This window comes from Anser brachyrhynchus (assembly GCF_964034855.1).
Source record: "Anser brachyrhynchus genome assembly, chromosome: 5".
NCBI lineage: Eukaryota > Metazoa > Chordata > Aves > Anseriformes > Anatidae > Anser > Anser brachyrhynchus.
In genome coordinates, this window is record NC_137699.1 from 32496157 (window position 1) to 32516843 (window position 20687).

Consider the following 20687-nt stretch of genomic DNA (forward strand, 5'->3'; position numbering starts at 1 on the left):
TTCTGCAGCTCGTTTACTAGTTGCATTGTCAAGCCTTATCATCCAAGTTTTCAAGGAAACACTGTTAGCCTAATAAACATGCAGGGCTTAAGGAAACAAAACTCTGGAGAATTCTCCTCTTACAAAGAGTTATCAGAGCTTTAGCACCTATTCATCAGCATCTTATCTCCTTCAGTGACTCTCATGCTCTCTTCCCACCCAGAAGGTTTTATGGACTCTGAGTTTTATGATACCCCTTTTTTGCTGCACCTTTTGACCTGGCCTTCAAAGCTGCTAATGAGGAGGGAGAGGGATCAGAAACAGAACTGCAACTAAAATACAATGCAAGGCAACTCCAACCCTGTCCACAATTCCCAAGCCAATCACTCGGGCTGTTCCTGCCGCACAACCAGGGGAGGAACAGGTAACAACACTGAGGTAAAAGGTCCTCTCTGACAGCTAACAATAAGGTTTCCTTGTACCCACAGTGAGACAAGTCTCTCTCAGCCTGTTTAATTACTCTGCCTGGTCTGGCCTGGTAGAGAGCAGGATTTAGGTCACTTTAAGGGGGGTTCCTCCAGAAGGAAGACAGATGAAAACAAAACACAAAGTGACTCTCCTTGTTTCTGAACTGCCAGGAGTCAGGAGCCTATCCCACAGTTTATAGCAAACATGTCAGAAATAGATGAGAGTTGAAATTCACTGTTTCTCCTGCTCTGCCCCACAGATCTTGGCTTCCCACTCTTGCCACTGAGCTAAGGAGGATGGCTGCAACCCAAGAGAAGATCAAGCTGCCTCTCCTCCCCCAGCTCTGCCACTCTCAAAGCTCCTGCTCTCCTCTCTTCCGAGCAGCATATGCCTTACAACTGCACAAGGCAGACAGAAGATGGTATTGCCAGATGAGCTTAAATGAGTGTTTAGGAGCCCTTTGATCATGAGAACACTTTTTATTTCTGTAGTAGGTCTTTTATTGCAAAGGTGTACAAAAAACAATCCAGGAGACCTCTCCTGCCTATCATCATGAAGATTACAGATAGAAAAAACGCTATTAGACCACCCTATTCCTCTCTGCAGTGAAACAGGTTTCTACAGAGGATGCTTCTGAACATATTAAAACAACCTTTGTTAATAGTGCACAAGATCTCTGCATAGGCAGGGTGGAGCTCCTACTAGCTCGCTGTGATGACAAATACGCCTTAAAGTTTATACAAGCTTAGTCATCCCTACTGCCGCACTGGGAGCTGGTCAGAAACCACCCCTGGCATTTCTCACAGAAAGCAACCAGTGCCAGGCTTGCTATTTTAGGAAAGGAAGCAACTTATATTTTCTACCAGGCCTGAAACAAAACTGCAGTCTTTCTGCAGCTCTGCCGTTTAAGGCCTGTCAGCTTTTCCACAGTGAACCTTTATTTCCAGGCTGTTATGCTTGTGAACAGATTATGTGTTTTCAGACAGCACTTGGCCAAAACACGCACCACTCCTGACGCTACCTTTTTTTTTTTTTGAAGTGGTTTGTAAATAAAAACAAGCAAACATTTTGTGCTTTCAGGATTATCCCATTCCAGCTCCATGTAAAATGCAAATCCTATACATTCCCTGAGGTTTCTTGCCAGTGCTGGCCATTTTCTGGAGGGATTTTCTAGTCCTTTCAGTTAGTGTTCTCTGTATTTGGCTGCCACAGAAGACACCAGCAGAAGAAACACATTGATGGAGCAGATGTCCAACCTCTAGTAGAGCCAGCCCTGGACCTCTGCACCCTGCTCTAAATAATTCAAGGGGGTTGATTCCACAGTGAATGTGTTCACACACACCCTTGAATACTGCCTTCATCATGAGAACTCAGCTGCCAAGGGGCCTTTGAATAACCTGCACATTAAAGCCAGCATCAAGCAGGGCTGCAGTTCTCCTCCCCTAGCTACTCTGCCCTGCTCCCTCAGCTCTTGCCTGCCAAGGAGCCCCACTCCAGTTCCCCCTGCCATTCCTCAGCCCACAGGGATCCATGTCCATGTGATTGCCCAGAAGACACGTGGGCTGGGAAGAAAGCAGCAGCAAGTGGGTCAGCACCAGAGATTACAGACTGATGTCTTGGCCTGCAACAGGAGCTGGAAAGAGAACGCAATGTGTCTCCCCCGTACACTGTCCTGCCCTTCTCCATAGCCTGACTCCTATTTCCCACTCACTGTGAGATGCAAGTGACAAGCAAATCAGCACTGATGAGCCAACCTGCCCTTTACCACTAGGAACGCACTCTGCACTTGCATGCTCTTTGCTCCCAACACACCCTTTCCACAGGGCCCAGGCCATACAGCGTGGCTGCCATACCATTATCTCCCTCTTTTATCAGTAGCTCAGCCTTTCCGTGGTAAGCGCCATGCTGGTTTAATATAAACACATTCAGTAAAGTTGCCACAAAAAAGCTATGCAGCCATAGTTTAACTCAGGCTCAACTTAAACAAGTCTGGAATGGCCTCAAATTAAATCAAAGAGATTTGCACCTTCACTATTTTGACTCCCCGTGCCTTGTCTGTAAAGGAGACAGAGCAGTAGCCAGAAGCCGTTTTGTTTATACCTGCTCTTTAAATGTTATTTAATTTCCATTTTGCTTGATAAAATGTGCTGTAGTACAAAGTCACGTGGCTCAGCCAGCCATTAGCACTAACAGGACAGGTGTCAGAGAGGTCACAGCAGTCCCAACCACTTATCTCCCTGCACGCAAAGGGGTGCAGAGGACACTCACCCATGACCTCCTGGGCTTCCAGCAGGAAGAAGTCACTCCACGGCCCGCAGCCGGCAGAGTTCAGCACGCACACCCTGATGATCAGGTCTTTGAGAGGGTTCCACATTGTGAGGTTTGCTTTTGTGTCCTGCACGATCATCTCCCCCTTGAGAGCAAACAGTAATGAGCTGTAAGCTGCCTGAAAAGGGAGCTAAAACATCTAAAATGTCACCTTCAAAACAAATAATTGCTGTGCAGCACCAATGTACAACAAGGGTTGGGAGCTGCAATTCCTCTGTTCCAGTCTCAGTTTTGCCTCTAACTTGGGGTATCATCTTGGGTTTCTCTTCTCAAAAATTGCTAACAGCTTCCCAGGGTGTAAGAAAGACAGCAGGTTTAATGATTCTCTTCTTTGAGATCTTTCTATGAAAGTTGCCATAGAAATGTTATTTTCTCCTGTTAAAAGACAAAATTCTTTCATCTGTTTTAGACACAAAGATGCATTATCACGCTGCAAAGCATCTGACAATTTTAATTCAGAGGAGGAGTCTTGTCTGGTTTGACTTGTTAACCAAATCCCAAATTGCAACTAAATTTCATGGCCAGTTTTCATGGCCAGTTTTCACTTAGGAAGACAAGGCCAACATATTTGCAGCAATTTTGGGTATCTTCTTACATATCATTTGCAGTAAAGACATGAAGACTTGGCTGCCACTGCTTACACAATGTAAATTAAATGGGAATTCACAATATTGCTACTTAGAAAGTCAGTGACACTGACCTAGCATGAAATGGATCATAAAAAAGGAAATAAGTCTCTCTTCCCTCTAGCTCTCTGTTATTACAGGCTTACTCATCATTAATAGTGCTCATGAAATGCATATTAAGAAACAAGAAACCGTAAGAAATGTTGTGAACTTCAAAGGCAGATACCTGGGAAAGGTCAACCCTGAGAATCAAATGAAAGGCCTTCTACCCTGACAGTGTCCTTTCAACTCTCTACACATTGTAAATGAAACTGCAACCTTCTTTTTGTAATTTACAGTATAACTCATCCACTTGTTAAGTACACCTTCGCTGCTAGGATTTGAAAAACCAAGTCCAGTCACAGGAGAGAGATCCTGCACTGTCTGAGCTGCTTTTGGGACAGAACTAGGAAGAGGCAGTGATGAACCAAATCCCCTCACAGTTGTTCTTGTTCTAAAAAGAGCAGCAGGGAAGTGATCTGTGTACATACAAGCATACAAGCAAAGGAATTTTGCACTAACAGGTCCCAAATATTGAGGTGTTATTATCAATTGCTATAAATCAGAATAGATCTGTTTATAGAAAAGCAATTCCAGCAAACTATTCTCCCGGTCTGGATAAGGGATGAGGCACCCTAGTGCCCAGAAAATGCAATCTGACCATTCTCCAACTCTATGCCCAACGGCTCAGTTCCCCTCTGGATCTATTACCTGAGTAATGTTATCCTGAATCCACTCCAGCCTGTATCCCAGTACATTTTCTTTTAGCACATCTGGAGCCACACCTTCCCACTCCAAAACCAAACCAGGATCTCTTTGGATAACATGGATATTTTGTGGGGTGCTGCTTGGAGCTGAAGGCAGAGGAGAGAATACAGTCACTGTGCAGGAAATTCAGGTACTATCCACACTGAAAAAATCACTGACAAGACAGGTTCACCCTTTTTCCTGAGATCAGTCAGAAGAGAGAGCGTGAGGAGAGAAACCATTTCTGCAAGCCACCAATCACTATGGTGGGTTCAAGTGGAGAAGATAAGGTTGGTCATTGTCTCTTGTTTTTCTCTGAAACCCCAAGGACCTCGGGGAGCCAGTGGGACATACGCCCAGCATGCAGGAGCCCTGTGGCTGAATCAACTTGTTTCTCACATATCATAGCTTTTAAACACATTTGACTATGTATTACTATTTTATGCTAAGAGGCCCTTAGAGCAGAAAAGAAATCTGACAGCATAACCTCCCTTGCATTTTGGAATTAGTGAGGACTTCGGTCAAGTTTATCCTCTTCTCCTTTTTGGTTTGAGAACTATCTTCAGAACTTGGCTGCTATTTGCTTACCAAGCTCCAGGGTCTGGAAGTAAACCCTGTCTGTGAAAGGAGAGCTGCCCATCTCATTGCTGCACTGCACACGAACGCTGTAGTTGGTGGAGTGCTTCAGACCCTGCACACCATAGGCAAAGGGAGGCACGGGGGCAACTTCAGTGGAGACCTCCTGGCCATCTGGTGACTCAGCTACCTGTGCCAAGCATGAAACAGAGCAGTCTGTTACCATAAGCATATGAAAAACAATTCCACAGGGATACAGATATGGTATCAGTAACATTCAAAATACTGGAAAGGGAGCTGTTGAATAAGAATCATGAGCCATGCCTTTATTTGGCTAAGTAACATCACTCTTAACTGTAGCAGTATAGTGTTTTTCCACCAGCTGAAAATTCAGTTCCACATTTTAAAACATTTCTTTACTTATGTTAAATAACAACCAACCACAGAATTTTATTTCCTTTAGAGAAAACTAAATGCGCTTGTTGCTTTGAGTGCTAGCAGCTTGCTTCTGAGCCTTGTCTAACTTTGGGCAATGAAAATTGTTAATTAACTTCCCTGTTGCCTTGTGTCACTTCTTCCTCGAGTCCTTTTTCAGAAGTTTGTAGATTTTCAGTCTTGCAGTGGATTAGAGACATGGCAGACACTGGTGGCTTGGTTCAACTGAACTGTCTCAAATCAAACAATGAGTTTTTATCACTCCTGCAACCCTTCTCTTCCCCCGCTCCTCCAAGTTCAGAACTTCTAAGCAACATGGATGTTAATTTAAATCTGGTACGACTGTGTGCTTTTAATGCACAGACAGGTTCAATGCTCCCACTTGCTTTTGTACCGACAATAGCAGAAATCTCTGCACAGCTCCTGGGTTGAGCCCGTCTTCTCAAGTGCATACAAAACAGCAAAGCTAGGAGTGAAAGCAAGATATACTGACAAAAGCAAAACACTCGTTGGGACTTTTCATTCTCTAAGATTATAGCAGTTTTTCCTCCCTGCCCTTCCACTTATTCCTGAACACACTTTTGGCTCACTGCTTTATTTGGCTGATAAAAAGAATGGTTCTCAAGTTTCCTTAATAGAAAAGCATATTGTTGTCATTATCAGTGTCCTCTAAAGCATGGGAAAAACAATCAGACCTTTGTGCAAAACCCTGTCACGCTGATGATGTGTTTTTGTTCACTAGTCGGAAGAGCAGGGGGTCTTGCATCTGCCCCCTTTATTCCCTGGAGCATGGTTCATGTTAACAGTGTGTGAGTACGTCAGTTTTCTGCCCCATCCCTCGCCGAAGCAATCTGTCTGTCTGAACAGGGTGCTCTCAGGGCACCCGCTGCAATGTCAGAGCGCCAAAAAAACAGGGCCAAGTCTTGCCCCCCCTGCCTCCTCCCCTCTCCACAAGGTTCCCAGCAGAAGGACAATTGCTCCCTCACTGGGAGCCAGGAGCGTGTGCATTTTCACATGGAAATGTGGGTCAGTGGCTCTCACAAAGTCAGAGCCATGGGAGAGGGAGGGAAGATGAACAGTGGCATTTCTGCCCCTGAAGACCCCCAGAGGGAAGGCAGCTTTCTGTCAGCAGAGAACGACCGCCAAGTTAACCTGCTCCCAGATCCAGATGCAGCGACTTTGTCCTCAGAAGAACAGGAAAAGTCTGCAAGGCTTAGAGGAGGGCGAGAGACTGCTGAGTGGACAGAAACCAAGCTGCTCTGATTCAGCCTCTTTTTCATATGTCCTTGTCCCCTCACACCCCTGCCAAAAGTGCAAGGAGGAACTCAAAACCCGGGGTGATTAGCACTGCTGAAGCTGATGAGCATGCAAACCAGAGGGAATAGGCTGCTCCAATTGGAGCTAGCTCAGCATTGTAAAACAGAGGAAGAAAGCCATTTTCAGCTGTGAACAAGAACAGAAGCAGCAACAAAAAGCAGAGACTGGGGCCAGCTATATTCAAGCATTCTTTCTGCCAGGGAGTTAAATCAGAACGATGGTTTCTTTTACTTAACATCAGACCACAAAATCTCTGGTTTCCTCTCCACCTCCCCAAATAAAAGAGGACTGACTGTAAGGAAATTAGCCAGGCTGCTTCCAGCATACCTTGTGTTTGTAATCCTTCCTCCTCTACATAGTTGGCAACTCCCCACAGGAATTCCTTTCCGGCTCACATTACTGCTGCAGTCAGGTGGGGAAAGCAAAGGGGCCCAACCCTTTATACTGACAGATAAATCCATGGGGAACGTGCCTAACTATGTTTGCACACTTGGTCGAGAAACCACCGCTTCTCTCGCACACTCGGTTACTGTTTGATCTGATTTTACAGTTTCGTGCATAGCTAACTTTGCCCAAAGTTAGACTCGCACCATTGCTTCCATGAAGCTAAAAGGTGTGGTTCCATTTTAAAAAGATCTTGAGCACTCAGCACCAGCTGGAACTCACCGATAACAGCACCCTTGATTTCCTTGGCAGAAGTGGTCTTCTGACAACAGAAGACTAATCAAGAATAAGAGGTAGTGCTTAATATTACTGTAAAACATGCCTAGCTTTGTCTAAAAAAGCCCAACCTGTCACTTGCCTCCCCCGTCTGCCTCTTTTCCTGTACTATCTCATGCCCTGCAAGCTCCTCGGGGAGGTGGCTCCAAGGAGCCCCACTCTTCACAGAGGGCAGGGGACAAAACTCAGAGGAGACGTTGCAGAGAGGCCGTACCTGAAGAGTGCAAGAGTGGAGAGGAGCGCGGCCATCAAACCCCGGCACCCAGACCACGCTGGCGTTGCTGCTGGTGACTTGGCTCACAGTCACATTGAGAGGCGGGAGAGGCATGGCTGTGAAGAAAACAAAGGCACTTTTCAGCATACACAGAACTAAGCAGGTATTCACATGGAAATGCGCAGAGGCTTGAGGCTAGAAATTATGCAATGAAATTGCTGGCAGAAACGGTACAATATCACATCTTTAGAGCATTGCTGACTGTTGTGAATGAAACTATTATCTTAGCATTGAACAGGCTATTCTCATCCATTCTTTAATAGTCCAGCACTCTTGCTCGATACACAGAAGCAGTGGTTGACCTCTTTGATAGCAGCACCAGTGGGTGATGCTCACACCTGCACTATTCGGCCCCCTTCCCTGCCCCCTCCATTGCAAAGCATGACCCAGCCCTGATTACACAACTGTCTGTGGACTTGCATTGTGAACCAAATCAGGCCTTGAAAATCCCTCCCCCAGTTCTCAGTCCGGCTCCAAACCAGCTCTGCCAGCACCAGCGGAAGGGTGTGTTGTTGCATGACCCCAATACCCCGCAGTCAGGGTTGCAGCAGCCTGCTCGGTGCCATGACAGTGCCGCCTCACGTGTCTGCCACTGACCCTCCTGCCGTGCCCAGGGACAGGGCCTGGATGGAGAACCATGCTCCTCCAGCCTCGGAGTTAATAAACTCAAAGGCACTCTGTTTGACAGAGAGGCACTTCGAGGCAAAGGGAGCGCGTATCATGTGGCTGGCACCACACTACCAATTAATGGCTGAGCCAGGAACGAAATCAGGGTTCTCAGACAGGCATTTAATCAGATGTTTGTGCTCCCTACTGTCACACAGCAGCACCAGAGCACGGCTCTTCTGCTCGCTCTGACCAGACACCTCCATCAGTGCAGGGGCCTCTAGGATTTCCTTGCATCAACAAAAGCTCATCAGCTCCCTTTTATAATGCTCAATACTTCCATTTGCCTTCTCTTTTTCTCCCAGTGCAATTTCACATAGTTACTTCATATTCTTCCTGATATATTCCTCATCATCTCTTTTTTTACTCCTGAGTCTGTTTTAATTTAAGCATCTCACTCCTAAAAAACTACCAGTTTCATAGACACCAACCTCTCCTCCGACCTTTTGAGCTTCTCTTAAAATCAAAGCTGCTGTACTGAGAAATTCTTCTCTATTGCTCCTCAACAAATTGTACCTTCAGGAGTCCTCTTTCAAAAACCCAAGGGGACTCAGGTCAAGGTTCTACATAAAGACCAAATTTTCCACCTCTCCTGGGCTATATTCAGTGAAAAGAAGAAGTGGAAAAGTAATTGCAAACCAGGAGTCCTCCAGCTGCAGCTCCTACGCTGCCAGAGAGCTCTGCCATCTCTCGCCATGCTGAGAACAGCCTCAGCATCTCCTCCACATGAGGCCACCTCGCAGGAGAAATGCTTAGACCCAAGCCCTCCCCCAGGTCTCCAAAGGGCCTGGAGGAGAGGATGGGGCAAGGAATAGATGATGCCACAGATTAACCCTATAAAGCCTTTGCTGTCCAGTAACTAGTTACTAGGATTCAAGGGCAGGGGGCTGCCACCCAGGCAAGAGCAGTGCACATGTGGGTGTGCATGCACACGTGGGGTGGCAGAGCACGGGGCTGGGACACAAGGTGGGCAATGAGTTCTTTGTGAGTTACCTTAGATTCTTCCATGTCTTGGTTTCTTTCCCTTTTGATCTTGGATATTCAGGTTCATAAGCTCTTTGAGGAGAAAAGAAGGCTGTTTTTTGCTTGCTTGGATATCACCAAAACATTGCCCTGAAGTCTTTATTTAGCTAACGTTCCCATGACTTTTGGGTTCAGCAATGTTATTTTCAACACCGGATTGTGTACCCAAAGGAGGCATGGGCTGTAATATCGGTGAGAATAATCAGCTGCTAAGACATCCATGCAGCAATGGAGACAGCCACTGAAGAGGCTAGCACCTTCCCGTATTTCTGCAATAGGCAGGAGGGATGGATGCACTTCCCCATCACATGCTGGAAAAAAAACAGAGTGGCTGTGGTTTCTGCTGTGCTGTGAAACACAGGATGTGACCCGCAGAGTCTCAGCTGCACCCACGAAGGAGAGCAAAGCCAGTCTGAAAACAGCAGCTTAAGCGTTAAGATAACGTGAGTTAACTTCCTCTGTGTTTGCAGAGTGCCTGGAACAATGGGGCTTTGTACACCGCTGGGGACTGTGGGCTACAATAACAGTAATTTTCTGCTTGGAGTACACCCAGCACATTGTGGGCACTACAGAGAATAGATAATGAACAACAGCAGCAAAGAAGAAATGCTAACAGTTTGTAAATGTCCTAGCAAAAATATTTGCCTCTGAAAACACAGAAGAAACAAATTGTTTAATAAATTGTAGAAAGACTTTAGTCTCCTCATTAGCAGATGGATCTGTGCAAGAGAGGAAAGCACTGACCACGGACGTACAGACAACTGCTCCCAGGAGTCATTTCATTCAATTCCACGTCTATAGGATCAAGGACTAAATGAACATTATCACCGTCTGCTCCTGTTCCTGCTGATGTTCTTACTGGGAAGCTTTGCCTGAACTTTGACAGAGGTTGTACTGGATCTTAAAGGCCTTTTTTTTTTTTTTTTTTTTTTTGCTATTTAAAAGAGCCTCATCGCTTCCCTACGTTTATAACTACTTTTTTAAACACATCTTTGAGCTATTACAGTTAGAACCAATAGGACTACTGCTCTGGACTCGACATTTAAAACCTGTTTTTATATCTACAGAAGATTTATATCTACAGAAGATGTCACATACTGGTGAAACGTCTGCCAAATCACTTAAATTCACTTTCCTCTGCTCAAAAGCATGCGCGCACACAGAGGCGTATGCTGGTGGTATGTCCTTCACAGACAGGTTGTGTGGATTCATTACCTGATGATTGCCCCTGAAGCATTTGGAGGACTTTTGGCAAAATATAATTGCTGGGAAATACGAAAATTGTGAGGCCTTTATCCCTTCATCTTATTAACGATTAAAAATGTGTTAACATCAAAAAAGAAAAAAAAACAAAACTTGTTCATGCCAAACATTATCTCAAATTATGGCTTTATGCAATTTTTAAAGCTTAATAGCTTTGCGAACTAAACTCTATCCCAGGATAAAAATATCCATACAAGATATATTCCACAATAACTAATTCCCCTGCGTAGACAAGCCTTTAAGGCAACAACTCCAAATGGTTTTAAATTAAGTTGTAAATCTTACTAGTCCAGCACACTGCATTCTTGGCATAGCAGTAACCACAACATTTGTCCTGAAGAAAAACACACCGTAGGAACGCTAGATCTACAGCTGGGTTTTAAGCTATACCTTAATGCGTACTAGCTAATACAACTCTGAATTTGATATAGACATAAGCGTTTGCTCTTATTCAGGCTGAGCAATAAGCTACTGCTTGGAACAAATTATTTTTGTGACATGTCTCTCTCCTGGAACTGATAATTATATCATTTAATGCGCGTTAAAGCACGACTAAAAATTCAAATGCAGAAGCATCCCAACATGAAGAGGAGGGGAAGAGCTGACTTCTCCGATTACCCCCCTGTTTCAGTCACCTGGATGCACAGAGGAAATGTGGCAGCAGCTTAGGGACTCCAAACAGCAGCTGCCCATGCAAGGGCTAGGGATTATTTGTTTTGAACAAGTTTCTAAAGGGGAAAGAACAAAAAAATAAGATCCATAAAGAACAGTGTGGATGAGTAGGTTTTACTGGCCACTGGTGATTGCCTTCCTTTCCTTTTTTCAGCATCTAATATGACGCCAACAGAAGCAAGCAGAAATAATGGCCTCTTTAGCTCTAACAAGACCCATCTATCTCCAAGCAGGAGAGATTTCCCCAGCTTTGGTTTAGATGATATCCAGCTACTTCTCTCACAAACAATTTGACTGCTCCGACTCTCTACATTTCAAGGAGAAACTGCTATTTGACATCATGTTTCCATTCCTGTATCAGATGCGTTTTATTCCCAGCAGCCTGGGATACGGCCCCGCACAGCAAGCAGGAGTTGCCAGAAGAGCACAAAGCATTATTTCAGCTGCTGGCAGCTCCAGCCAGTGCTGCTTGCTGGCAGCTTCGAGACAGCCCCTTGCATTAGGGAGCCCTTCCTTCCCTCCCCACAGAGCAAACCCATCTCCCGTGCCCATTCTCTCACCTTTAATTTGAACAGTGGCTGTCCGAGATGAAGACAATCCCTTTACGTTGTGAGCTTCGCAGGAGAACACTGTGCTTTGATTAATACCTGGAGGTTGGCCAAGAAAAGGAAAGGAAACACAAACAGCTATATAATCCAGCTCCAACCGTCGGCAGAATTTCAATTGCGTGACATCCAGCTCATGCTGCACAGGCAGTTGGAGGGCTGAGCTGGGTGCCAGTCAAAGGCACGTGGATTTCAATGTAATTAATGTGCCAACCACATTTTTAATGGAGAGTGTGTGGCAATGTAGAAGAGCTTCCCTTGGAGCTTCAGAAAGCACTGAAAAAGAAGGATGAACCTGGCAGAACAGCAGATCACAGCACTCAGTTTGGAGATGTCCCTTTCTCGCGTGCTGGCAAGCTTCCTTGGAGCAAGGACCATGCAGAACCACGGGTTTGTACAACCCATCAGCACCCCGGAGCTCAGCTTGCCACCTGAGCACCTCTGCAACCTGAAGCACAGCCACCTGGTAGCTGGGCTGGGAGCCCAAGCAGACTTCCAACCAAATATTGCAGGCTTTGAGCTAATGCCCACCTGTCCCTTGCCTTTCATCCAACTTTTGGAGACAAGCAAAGGAAATGGAAGCAAAATGCTACTGCATCTGCATGGAGGCACTCTCCAGGGGTGATTCACTACAAGGGATGGTTATGCACCCTCTCTTTTGTGAGCATCTGTCCATCTGAAGGGCCTGAACATGGCATCATACTGATACCCAGCTGCTCCAAGGTGCATATTGGCATTGTTAATTAATCATGACTGCGACACATTTGCAAAGCTGCCTGGAGAGGTGTGGCCAGCATCCGTTTTCACTCCGCTGGGCTCTATCTGAGAAAAGCTAAGGGTTGGCCCACTACGGGCATGCAGTTCAGGAGGCAAAAGGTCTCTTGGAACTGCAGGAAGTAGCTTGCACAGTGTCCATCTTTGCCTTTCGATTCATCTTCCAAGAGCCTGCAGTTGACAGCACTGCAAAGAAGGTGTACTGAAGGAGAGGAGGGACTGCCATAAAACAAAAGAGTAAAACATTTTGGCACCATCCACTCACCCCAGTGAACCAGAGGAAAAGGCTGACAGCGGGCAGCAGAGCAGAGGAGCACCTGATGCATGAGGCACTCCCAAAAGACAGAAGCAAACACAGTCCTGCCCTGAGGAAAACGCAAAGTACACCACAAGCTAAGAACCCCTGCTCTCCAGCACCATTGTCAGCACTGCTTTCCAAACACAATAGCCCTTTTACCAAACTGACTGCTTGCTGAACAAAGGTTTGCTTTCTGGCTACTACTTTATCATTTTCTTCAGGATTTGATACTTTCTTTAGCTAGCAATGCCTGACCAACCGTAATTTTGACATGCCTTGGCAATCTGACCGTGCAGCTTATGTTCTCCTACATGTTCTCTATGGCAAAGAAAAGATCCACCCAAGGAACATCCCAAAAAGCACTACAGAGTTATATTTCTAAGTTATCCAGAAAAGAGTTTCCATGCTAGAAAACTATTAATTTTGTGTTCTTCCCCCGATTAAATAAAATAAAATGCTAGCACCTGAGTGCATTATAGATGAGCACTCTTCTGCAAGACAGGGTTGGGCATCTCAGCTCCATCAGCACCTGCTGAAGCCGTGTACAAGAGAGGCACAGGTCCTCTTGTCACTAAAAAACAGCTGCACACATCCCCGCTTAATTCTCAGAACAATATTATCCCTAACCAGCAAGGGCTCCTATCTATCTGGAGTGGAAGAGAAAAGGACAAACAAAGGTGCTGGTGAGGAAAATATATAATACCAGTCTATTTGGAGAGTCACTAGGAGCAGCTGCCCTTCTTCAGGCCCCCACATCACTGCTCTACAATGACAAAAATTTTGTGAGGCACCGTGGGGATGAGTTCAGGGGAGGGAGGGAGACCTTTTCTTGTTATCGTCTTTCCCCTCTCCATTATCTGTCTTTTCAGTTTTCATTTCAACTGGCAGATTCTATCATAAGGGAGCAGTTTTCATTTCCAACTTTGAACAGCACCCAGTGGCTATGTAAGAGAGAGAGCAGATGATAAAACCATCGCAAATCACAAACCAAGTTTTGATTTACATACAAATTAGGTTTAAAGGGAAGGCTTAATAGAATTGGATAGCTTGAAGGATGGCCAGAGATTTACAGAGAGAAACTCCCCCTGGGTGTAACTGTATTAACACTGAGGAAGAGGCCCCAGAGATGAATCTGAGTCGTAAAACCTAGCTAGTTCGAGTTTGACTCACAGCCGCTGAGAATAATAGCAGCAAAGAGAAGAAATATCACAAAGGTGTTGGAGAAGTAACTAGAATTAAGTTACCTTTACAAGGTAACAACAGGAATAGCTACAGTCAGTTCCCAGTAGGTGTATGTCATCCTTCCCTGAAAGCAGGCTGAGGAGAGGCCCAAATACCTACTGCCTCCTGAGGTCTCCAGCTGATGCGGGGGGGAAGGCAGTCTTACCATCATGTGCTAGCACCCACTCTGGGGCAAACCTCAGTCTCTGAGGATATCAACCAGCCCACTTTAGCACCAATACAAATGGCCTAGAAGCGTCAAACAATTACATGAGGTGGTCAGGTTTTAGTGATAAGAGCATCCAGCAAGCCTACAAGACCAGAGCAGGGGAGGAGAGCAGAAAGCAGTGTGGGATGTGGCTGTGCATGGGGGCAGGAGGTGGCATCTGTTACATGCAAATGCTTTTAGGTTTCTAAGCCAAAAGTCACCAAGAGAGTCATTTACTAAAGCCATAAACACGCCCCATGAGGTAGAATAACAAAAGAGGGACCCAATGCATCACCTGTCCAGTAGCATCTTTACCACGGTGCCAGCCCCACCCAAGCTCTGCAAAGCCTGCATGCCTCAAGCCAGCAAAAAAATACACTGGGCTATAAGCATCCCTTGAGATGATCTGCCTTCATACGTGATCATGTATGACAGTCTGTGCTTTCAAGGTGCAGTCAAAGACTGTTCCCACACTATGTGGCTACCCAGTGTCACTAGGCATGAGCAGAAGAGAGCTCTCCCTCTCCACGCTTCTGATGCTCAAAGTGATCCCCTGCATTGGCAGTAGCCTTACCTGACACATTTAGGATGGAGGGGGAGATGTCTGGAAGCCCCACTCTAGAGTCTCCCATCCACCAGACAATTGTCACTGGTTCAGGGGGACCAACAGCAGCACAGGCCATATGAAATGGGGCATTAGGGGACACGGATACATCCTCAGGTTCCACAGTAAAGTAGGGTACACCTAGAAAAGCAACAGACAAGTGATAATAACTTGAGAGGCTCCTCCTGTCTCTGTTTGTTACCACTAATACCAGTGCCCAACACTGGACACCCATCTGTCCTGCCCCTATACCTAATCTGACTCTGTCCAAGCCCTTCACAAAATAAACCAGATTACCTTGGGATGTGAATGACCACACACTCCCACTACAAGTCAGTGAGAACAGAGTGCTTTCTTCCTAAAATGCCTTTGAAAAGACTCTTTCACTGAGTCTCCTTCAAAACTCCCCTATAAAGTAGCCTTTAACAGCAGAATTTGCTCAACTTTTCAGTTGAGAAATTGGGAGTTTAAAGAGGAAGCAGTCAGTATCTGTAGCCATGTCTGCCACCACTTTTAAAGGACACCTAACCCAGCTGCAGGTACTTCTTGCCATGCATTAAAAACTGAACTTTGTAAACACGCTGAACTAGCTGCTGTGACAAACCCATGAATGAGGAAAGAATTCCCCTGGTGAGAGGCAGGGATCACTTACACTCTCTCTGCATAATCTAATTGAATGGAGCAGCTGCCCAGCATGCTCAGCACCGAGAGAACCAGGCTGCCCTGAAATTAGGGGTAATTTGTTACAGAGCTAACACGGACACAGCTCTCTCAATAAGTATCTGTTTGCTGCAGTGGCAAAATTCCTGTTGGGTGCAACAGGCCTTGGATCAGACCCACAGGGAGCTGCAGTGCTGCTACCTCAGGTCTTCTCTCAACTGGTAAGAGTTAATGGAGCTCAGCACATCAAAACGTGTGGTTTCTCTTACAGGCAATGCCAAGCCTCTGGTGGTTTCAGTGCTCCCACCTAGTTGCACAAAGTTTCAGCAGCCGTCAGTATCAGTGCTGACTGTGCAGACCAGTTGACACCCACTTCTGGTAACTGCTGGAGGAACCAAGGCCTGGAGAAATGCTGGGCTCCTTTTAAACTCAAGCACAGCTGCCAATGACTGTCTAAACCAAAACAAGAAATAAGATAACCTCAGCTGGAGAAAATGTTTGGAAAACTGCTGATTTACCACTTCACAGAAAGAGGAACCAGCGATACTGGGCATTCACATGCTTCAGGCACACTGTCTGTCCTTGGCCACGGAGACGACAGGCCCGAGTGGCTCCAGCTGGCATGGCACATGCTGAGCACCCCCAAAAGCAGGCAATTAACGTTGGTGCTGAAACATGGATTTAGGAGCCTAATGCTTGACATTCCCCCTGCACTCTGACTGGAAGTGGTGTCCTCAGTCTTTTACTGAGGCCACTGTTTGCATTTTTTAGGTGGCAGTTTATCTGTGCCCTCCTCTCCTCCTTGCCACTTGTCCCTTTAGAGTGGCAGGTAAATGAAAAAAAGCTAACATAGGTCTAGAAATAGGTCACCCAGGAATGACAGCGCCTATCCGTACAAAGGCTAACGCTCAGGACAGGTATATCCATCATGATTCATTGCTGGTTTCTGCTTACATGCTTTGCTTTATTTTTTTATTGCAGTCCTACTTAAACAGTAAAAGTGAACAAACTTTCCAAATACCAGCTGTGACACCTCCACCTGCTTTGACCTCCTTTTCTAAGGAAGGCCCAAGGGGAAAATACCAGCGTCTCTTCTACCCGTGAGCTGGATCCCTGCCTGCTGTCCCTTTGCCATGGTACCCGAGGTAACCTTTCAGGAGGATCCTGCCCAGCTCGGCAGGTTTTCTCACTTTAGGAGCAACTAACCAGACCAGACAAGACCACAATTAAAAACTCTTGTAGTTCAGGGTGTGCAGCTGACTCATCCAGCTCAGGAACTTGCACTACCCCGTCAGGATGTTACCTGGACACCTTGCAGTCTGTGGCACGTTTACCCTCCTAGTTCCTGGTGCAAGCGGCAAGTGCCAGCACCCACACCTCACAGATGCACCATGGAAGCAGTGAGCTGCCAACAGCCAGGAAAGCAGAGGCAAAATAGGGAAATGAGCCTGTGTATTCCCTGTTCCAAGCCCTCTTCCATATCCTTCCCACAGGGACGGCCTTTTTCTACAGCTCAGTTTTCAGACAGCATTAAGGAGGCATGTCCACGTGGTTTGGGCTGGTGTGCTGACTCTGTAGCCACAACAAGGGCCAGCAGCCCCAGGGGCCAGCCCCACAGCCAGGGGTGTAATTTCAGACAAAGTTCTGTAAGGGAGATAATCTTCGTTTTCAGATGGTCCCACTCTGCAGCATGCCTCTTGGATTACATCTCCAGGCATCGAACACTATCATGTTCTTGGTAAGGCCAGAATCTAGTTTCTAAACCAGAAATAGTTTCAAAGTCTTTTTTTTTTTCTTCGTAAATTCTGAGGAGTTTTTCATAAGATCAAACATTTTAGTGGTATCACAGGCACAGTTCAAATACCATCGATACAAATTCTGCTTAGCTCACTTTGAGTTAGATACCAATAGCCTATGCTTGTGTTGTACGGTATACTTGAAGGGTGTCAACACCTACCAAGGGCTGCAGGAGACGAAGGCAAACATCCCCTCTCAGCCAAAGAGAACAATTGCTATAAAAACAGCAAATAACTTCTAGACAAAGCTGGTATGCCCAGGGAAGAAATACATACAGAGATAACAGTGCTGGTGGGACTGATAGGCTTTTGCATTCCCTAGTTTTCTTACGCTAACTGCTGATAGCTTTTTTTTAATCCACCCCTTATCACTACTTGTTAATTTTTATTTTTTCCCCACTGAGTCCCATCTCACATGACTACACGCTCAGTTCAGGTTTAACTATCTTCTGTCATACTTGCTTTTCTCTTAAAAATGACCAGTTACATTTTTAACTTATGGTTCTGTTGTAAGCCTTGGCCTTCATTTTCAGAACTCCCCCTTATCTAGCTGCAACTGTTTTTTGTGACTTTGTTATTTTTTGCCTGCACTACCCAGAAGGGCTCCTTTGTTTTTGAGATTGCTTAGCACACTGAGCTACCCAATCACTTCTAATGCACCCAACACGCAAATGCAGCCACCTCTGGAGGGGGCCATGGTAATTGGAATAAAAATAGAAACCTGCACGAAAGAAAATTTTACGCTGTAAACAGTGTTCTCCAGATGAAACTGCACCTGAAATTTTAGGTGGATGAAACCCTGGAACTCACGGAAGACAGAAGGTAAGCATTCCTCCTCCCACGAGGACTGCTACAAATATTTCCATGGCTCTGGATGAGTGAGACCTGTGCTGTAAAAATGTCACCCAAACCACACCACCTCCTGAGACACACAACCCATGTCCCCTCTTCAAGAGCACCAATTCAGCTCTGGCCCAAAATATTACCAATTACATCCAAAAATCCAGCTCTTGCTGCAAATACACCGTCCCTCTCAACTGTCTCACCAAATATTACACTATCCCAGTACTACCAGCTTCTGAGGATCTAAAATGATCATGGGTCAAGGGAAATGAAACTAGAGGCAATGAGAAGCCATCAATCCACTCTGCCTTGGGTAACTTTTGGACAATCACCTACAACTTCCTCTTTATCAGACAAGACTAGGCAAAACAGTGCAACATGAACAGTCATGGCTGTGAGGCACTGATGTATAACACTTCTACTGAAACTCTCAAAATCAGGCTAAAGCTGTACTTTGCCCTCAAAGAATTGTTTGACCGATACATAGAAACAGCTGTGGCCCTGCCTTGAGAAGAGGGTTGTACGAGATGATTCTCATGGATCCCTTTCAACCTAAACCGTCCCGTAATTGTATGAATTGTTTAAAGATCAAAGCAACAGTGGATTGAGGGGCTGGAAGGAAATGTGTGTGCATGAAAGTGTTGCCCAGAGAAGCTGTGGATGCCCCATCCCTGTTGGTGTTCAAGGCCAGGCTGGATGGGGCCTTAGCCAACCTGGTCTAGTGGGTGGCATCCCTGCCTATGGCAGGGGGATCGGAAGTAGATGATCTTTAAGGTCCACTCTAACCCAAGCCATTCTATGAAACAATCTTTCCCTTGCTTCCCAATGTGCCAAAATAAATCCAGAAGGCTAACACACTGACAGCTCCTTTCCTTGAAGCTACTCTCCTATCATTTCTTATCTGCCCTATAGTGATCTCACTGCAGTTATCAGGAATGATTCAAAGCTAAGAGGCCTGTCACTTCCACCTCACTTCCACCTACAGTATATTGTTGGGTCAACCCTGAAAGGAAACCAGCACTACTACTACTCCTTACCTTCCACTATGAGCCACACTTGCTGTGATTCTTCCTTCTTCCCCCCGTTCTCAACCTGGCACCAGTACTTCCCAGAATCTGTCCGCTCGACGGATTTCAAGCTGAAAAAAGTCAAAAGCCATATCGATATTTTACGTGGATAAAGCATGTTTTTGCCCCAAAGGACCCTCCAGCATTTGAAAAACCAGATGCACGGACAACACCCACTGAAATGCCGCCAGCCCTAGGGAGGAAGGCAAAGCCAGCCAGCACAAAGCACGCGGCAAAGCAGGGGAGAAAGGAGGCTCCTCTAGGGTGGATGGAAAGAATCCTCAGCAGAGCAGACAGCCTTCCTCCAAAATGTGCTCGCAGGAAACCCGTAATTTGTCCTTTGAGAGTAGGAAGGGGTTGCTCATCTCCTTGACTCTGAATTGTGACTCTAGCTGGTCTTCAAGAGCTGCATCTTAGCCTACAGCGCCCGAGCTAGTGGGAAACTCCAAATCACATGCTTCCAACGAGCCTGAATGTTTTGCTTTGGTTAGGTGATAGGACTGCCTCATATGGGAATAAATGGGTCAGAAGAGGTCCCCTCTCATTTCAACTGTGCTTAGTGTTATTCTTATCCTAAGAGCATTTCACACCACAAAACTACTTGGGCCTTTCGGTTGGTGATTTCAAAGGGGTTATGCTGGCGTCCAGCACAGGGCCTCACACCACAAACCATTCTACCCGTTCTACATCCTCCCTTGCTCAGCAACAACTCTCCTGAGAAGATGCATTCAAGCAAGGGAAAGCAGTCACAGGGACTGAGCAGTTCAGCAGAGAAATTCTCTTCCTCATTCCACCACTGGGTATCTGCGGTACGTCAAGTGTCTCTAAGAGCATGAGGTGAATAAGGGCAGAATTTGGGACCAAAGCTACAAGTTCTCAGCTACCAAAGGCACCAGTGTGACTCTGAGTGCCCACCAATGTACAAATGCTAATTGCACCCCCCCCCCACCCCCCGCCTCGGGATGCACAGCAGATTTGACGCTGGCTTTTCTAATGCTAGCGGTCCATCTTGGGGAAGGGGAGGAATTTCTCAGATGGAAGACTGAACAGGGAGAGCATTTGCTGAAATGCACAAAATGGTCCTGCTACAGCCTGATTTTCAGAGCTGTACCTTCAACAGGAATCAGCTGTCCTGCCCATCCAGCCACATGTTCTGAAACAGCGATTGCAGTGGAGAGTCACACAGCGGGTGGTAGAAATGATCACTTTAGTAGGAGAAAGGAAAAAGGAGAGAAATATGGGCACATCTGGATTTAGCACCCTAACTTAGCCCTGGGGCTGCAGGAAGTTCTCAGTGGAGAAAAACAAGATGTGAGAAGACTGACAGTGGCAAAGCAGAAAAGGGAGAAGTAAATGATATAGATTCAAGACAAACTGTTTCCACAACATAACGTTATGCAACAGTTTTGCTAGGCACCGATTTTTTTCCTACCAGAACATTTATTACAGACAGGCTCTATCACAGAGACTTCTAGTTG

The 20687-nt window shown here is 46.0% G+C and overlaps 1 protein-coding gene across 6 annotated transcripts in view; it reads right to left on the minus strand.

Annotated features, from left to right (window-relative positions):
* TYRO3 (TYRO3 protein tyrosine kinase) overlaps nucleotides 1–20687 on the minus strand; it is a 40567-nt gene that overhangs the window by 15676 nt on the left and 4204 nt on the right. For 5 of the 6 annotated variants that reach the window (XM_080595582.1, XM_080595581.1, XM_080595585.1 and 2 more), the window contains exons 3-9: nucleotides 19180–19280; nucleotides 14814–14984; nucleotides 11694–11780; nucleotides 7450–7565; nucleotides 4776–4953; nucleotides 4152–4294; nucleotides 2716–2860 (exon numbers count right to left, since the gene is read on the minus strand). In XM_080595582.1, the coding sequence (XP_080451708.1) occupies nucleotides 2716–2860; nucleotides 4152–4294; nucleotides 4776–4953; nucleotides 7450–7565; nucleotides 11694–11780; nucleotides 14814–14984; nucleotides 19180–19280 (941 nt within the window). The remainder of the gene's footprint in view (nucleotides 1–2715; nucleotides 2861–4151; nucleotides 4295–4775; nucleotides 4954–7449; nucleotides 7566–11693; nucleotides 11781–14813; nucleotides 14985–19179; nucleotides 19281–20687) is intronic. The other variant, XM_080595586.1, reaches the window with a different exon arrangement.